The 5110-nt window shown below is 37.5% G+C and overlaps 1 protein-coding gene across 2 annotated transcripts in view; it reads left to right on the forward strand.

Moving 5' to 3' along the window:
- Window positions 1-5110, forward strand: part of LOC106876022 (dynein axonemal heavy chain 10) — a 187264-nt gene that overhangs the window by 165172 nt on the left and 16982 nt on the right. For both annotated transcript variants that reach the window (XM_052968399.1, XM_014924396.2), the window contains one exon: window positions 2587-2798. In XM_052968399.1, the coding sequence (XP_052824359.1) occupies window positions 2587-2798 (212 nt within the window). The remainder of the gene's footprint in view (window positions 1-2586; window positions 2799-5110) is intronic.

Here is a 5110-nt window from a genome sequence, read left to right on the forward strand (position 1 = left end):
ACAATTCCCTGCTACCACCGTTCTTCCAGTCCTTCCAAGCTTGTTTCTTTTGTCTAATAGCCCTGTCTACCTCCTTGTTCCACCACCACGTTACTCTGGGTTGGGAGGGGACCTTACACCACCCACAAATCTGGTCGGTGGCTTTCAACAGGTTGTCCCGCAGAAATCTCCAATTGTCTTCCACGTTGTATGATGCTATATCCCCTTCTATTTCGTTAAATGCTTCAAGTAACTTGTCTCTAAGTCTCTGTCCGTTTGCAGGGTCTTTAAGCTTCCACACCCTTCTTCTCCAAGCCTGTCTAATTCTGGGCACCCATTTTGCCTTGATCCCAAAGTTTGAAATTGAAAATGCTTAGTAGAGGTCATTTTGGACATTAATACCTCTCATTTTGTTTATGCCTTCTTTACATTGGTTTCAAGTTTTGGCACAAGGTCAGCAGTTTTGGGGAAGGGAGTAAGTTGACTATACTGGACCCAGTGTTCAACTGGTACTAATTTTCTTAGCCCCAAAAGGATGAAAGGCAAAGTCGACCCCATTGGCATTCAAACTCAGAACACACAAATGGACAGAATGCCACTAAGCATTTTGCCTGGTGCGCTAACGAGTTTGCCAGCTTGCCACCTTATTGTCTTCTATAAAAATAAAATAAACGCGCCCTTTTTAAAGCCTAGCCAGGCTCATGGGCCCGGTTTCCCGGTTTCAATGGCATATGTGCTCCCCAGCTGGACGGGACGCCAGTCCATCGCAGCGTTACTCATTTTTGCCAGCTGAGAGGACTGGAGCAACGTGAAATGAAGTGTTTTGCTCAAGAACACAACACATCACCTGGTCCAGAAATCGAAACCACAATCTTACAATCATGATGCTGATACCTCTAACCACTCAGCCACATGCCTGCACATTGTCTTCTATACATTATTACATTAAAAAAACTTAGTTTTTGCAAACTGAGGATTAACTGTAGTTGAAGGAAGGCCTGCAAGGAAATTAACAGATGTTATTGCCAAGTATATGGCACAAGTGAATCTAAGCCCTACATTTTTAACTAATGTGACAGTTTTATAAAAATAATTCTTTCTGTTATGGGCGCAAGGTCTGAAATTTGTGGGAAGGGAGCTAGCCAATTTCATCCATCCCAGTGCTCAACTGGTACGTCTTTCATTGACTCCAAAAGGATGAAAGGCAAAGTTGACCTTTGTGGTATTTGAGCTCAGAGGTGAAGAACTAGAAGAAATATTGCTAAGCATTTTGTCCAGTACGCTAATGATTCTGCCAGTTTGCCATCTTAATGATAATAATAATGGTTTCAAATTTTGGCCCAAGGCCAGCAAGTTCAGGAGAGGGTGTAAGTTGATTACATCAATCCCAGTACTCAACTGGTACTTATTTTATCAATACTGAAAGAATGAAAGACAAAGTCGACCTCAGCGGAATTTGAATTCAAAATGTAAAGACAGACAAAGTGCCACTAAGCATTTTGCCCAGCTCACTGCCTTTTATACCTGCTAACTAATAATGATTTATTTTATATGCCAGTTGAGTGTCTAATGAAGGGGACATTAGTAACCAAGTTACAATTGATGTTGAGCTTTTTACATAAAAATGGTGAGGAAAAAATAGGTGGAGGAATTGGTGGGGGGGGGGGAATATGAAATAAAATATATAGTATACAAAATATGTGAATATATGGATGATACAGTCTTCTTGACTGTTGGAGAATCTGTAATATTTAAGAATAGCAGGAATAAACTGGTGGAAATAAAATGAACGAACAATGAAATAAATATAATTGGAATCACTAGTGTAGCTAGAGTGTGTGTCGCCTGGGGCAGCCCTTCTGTTTGCTGCCCTCAGACCCCACAAAAACCACATATTGTCTACAGTAGACCCAAAAGTACCACCCCTTTAAAAGTGCCACTCAGGGCAAACCACCCCTACCAGCCCTCTAGCTATGCTAGTAATTGGGATATATTCTTAGATGTATGTGTATGTGTGTGTGTGTGTGCACATGTGCATGCATGTATTTGTGCGTAGATGTATTCTTTGGTTCTTTTACTTGTTTCACTCATTACACTATGGCATTGAAGAGTTTAGTCAGACAAATTGACCCTGGTACTTATTTATTTCAAGTCTGGTTACCTATTCTATTAGACTTTTTGCTGAGCCATTGAATTGCAGAGATGTTATCAAACCAACACCAGTTCTCAAGAAGTAAGAGTCAAACACAAATATGTGCATGCGCACACACACACACACACACACACACATACATGCATGCAGACCTGAATTATGTTTGATTAGTGGCCATTTACTACACATACTGTTATATTTACCTTATAATTTCATTCCAGTGTTACATAATATAAAATATCAAAGCCTTTCACAGTACATTTCTCACCTAATCTTTTTTTCATTTGAACCACTATATCTTATAGAAATGCACTACATAAGTTTCCATCAACTGTCAATAGTTTTGTACTGACTGAAACAGACAAACTGAGAAAAATTAGCAACATCACTAACCTTCCATTTTCTGAAACAGAAACCATATGTAAATTTCTTTTACCATTGCTATTCACTTCCAGGTGAAACAGGGTCAGGAATAAGTCGAGAGCAATTCATTGGCAAAATAGCAACTGAGATTCTGAACAAGATGCCTGCTGAGTTTGATAATGACAAGATTAAGAAAAAGTTTGGTTTGAATATAACCCCAACAACTGTAGTATTGTTGCAGGAACTTGAAAGATTCAATGTACTTATTAGACGCATAAAGAAATCTTTAACAATGTTGATCCGAGTAAGTAAAAGTTTAGCCCTTTAACTATGAAATTGAATTCCACAATTATTAGATATCTACCAAAAAATAGAATTGGTGTTTCTGAAAGTCACATTGCCTTAATAAACTTGACATATTTCAACAAAAATATAGCTTCAAACATAATGTTTTTCAATAAAAGATAGATTGGTATATAAAACTGCTTTCTGCAGTTAAGGGTAATGAAATTTTGTTTGGATATATCATATATTTCTGTAGTAAAAAGATTAAATGTTTGTTATTCTGTTGCTTTCAATCTTAGTAGTTTTATTACTTACATCTCTTGTACATCTTAGAAAATAGTCCTTCTGTATCTTGTTGTTCTCTAAAGGGCAGCTAGTTAAACACATGCCAAAGTATTTAAACAAGTTTATATACAAAGAATTTTCTCCCTGCTCATGTTTTTCCTGCAGATGTTGACTGCAACATTTTAAACTGAACATGAATGACATCAGGCTCACTGGTCTCAGAGGTCCTCCAGATTCAGCAAGTAAAAGCCAAAAAGAAACCTCCTCCTGTCTATGTTTTACCCTTTTCCAAAGCAGTAGGTTGTGACTTGAAAGGAAAATTGGATGTTCTTTCTTAACTCAGAGGAAATCTGTGGCCTGAAAGCCATCTGTGGCATGCTGAACTTTCTGAATGGCATGCCTTATGAAAAATTGAATTTTTTTAGTAGTGTGGCCTGTTGAACCATGTCTCATGAACCTGCTTCTCAAAAAGAGTTACCCATGTCTGCTCTAGCCTAAAAATTCCCTTATTGGCTCAATTGCCGGTGTGCTGCAGTGTACTGAAGTTTACTGCAATTTCTGTAAGACTCAAGCATTTGGTATAAGACATCAATCTGTTCTAAGACAATAAATATAAAAAGACTAGAACTCAGAAGTGCAAACTAACAACTAATTGTTTACCAATTGAAACCACGCAAGAGCACCGTCTTAGTATAATTAGAAGTGCGGTTATAATATAGGGTGTAACCTGTTTAAGGATTAGTGAATTGGTGTATTGGGAGTGAAATGTTCTTTTTCTGGAATCACCTTATGCTGACCTTCCAATGACATTACTGTAATTATTTCCCTTTTATTTATATAAAATATTCTCAGATGTGTTTAACTACTTGATTGTATCATCTACTTGATACGGTCAAATGATATATTTGACCTATATAGCTACTATCACCACTGGTCATTAAGTTTCAACAAAATCATTATCACTTAAATATCTACCATCATCACAACCATTTTCATTACCATTCAGTGTCACAATTATATGTAAAGTAGCATCACCACCTAGAATGGCACATTAGATGCGAAATATCAAATAATAATAATAATGATGCTTTCAAATTTTGGCAGAAAGCCAGTAATTTTAGGAGAAGGGGTAAGTATAATCAAACCCAGTGCTTGACTAATACTGATTTAATTGATCCCCAAAAAGATGAAAGGCAAAGTCAACCTCTGCTGCATTTAAACCCAGACTGTAAAGCCAGAAGAAATGCTGCTAAGCATTTTGTCTGGCACAGTAACAATTCTTCCAGCCTGCATTATTATTTTTATTATTGTTATTGTTAGTATTGTTGTTATTATTATTATTATTATTAAAGACTCTCGGATAGTTCTTAATTACTGGTTGTTCTTTACTTGAAAGCAGGCAATAACAGATCACCAAAGGTTTCAAATAGTGTTTTCTCCTGTGACTCAAAGAAACAATACTCTCCTTAGAAAGTGAGCTGTACCCAACAATGCTGTCTTCTGGGTCACTTTGAGCCTGACAGCAGCTCCGATATTCTTAATATGTTTTTCAAAGCTCTTGGAAACTGCTCTTAATGCTCCAATTACCACCAGTATCACCATTATTCTTCTCATGCCCCATAACTTTCCTATCTCGTCCCGCAGTGGCTGGTATTACTCACTCTTATTATTATTATTATTATTATTATTATTATTATTATTATTGAGTGAGAGAGCAGTGTATGTCATCAAAGTGACACTGGGGTAAAATATACGAAGCCCATTACACCCATCATGACTACCCGTCTGATAAGGGTACACCAGGCACATGCATCACAACCATATGTGCGTGACATGGTGATCTCATATCAAGGTGGGGCCCAGTTAGAATTTTCTTCAGATCGAGTAGCCCATCCTGCTCAAAAGATCCCTGAATAAGGTTTGTTTAAGGATGTTTAGCAAAACACCCATGTTTCCAAAGGTGAATTATTCAAATACCAAAGAATTCCTCTCAACACATGGCTATGATGCTCCCCCACTACTTCTGCTCATGATCAGAGATGCACA

This window comes from Octopus bimaculoides, chromosome 1 (assembly GCF_001194135.2).
Source record: "Octopus bimaculoides isolate UCB-OBI-ISO-001 chromosome 1, ASM119413v2, whole genome shotgun sequence".
In the NCBI taxonomy this organism is placed as follows: domain Eukaryota; kingdom Metazoa; phylum Mollusca; class Cephalopoda; order Octopoda; family Octopodidae; genus Octopus; species Octopus bimaculoides.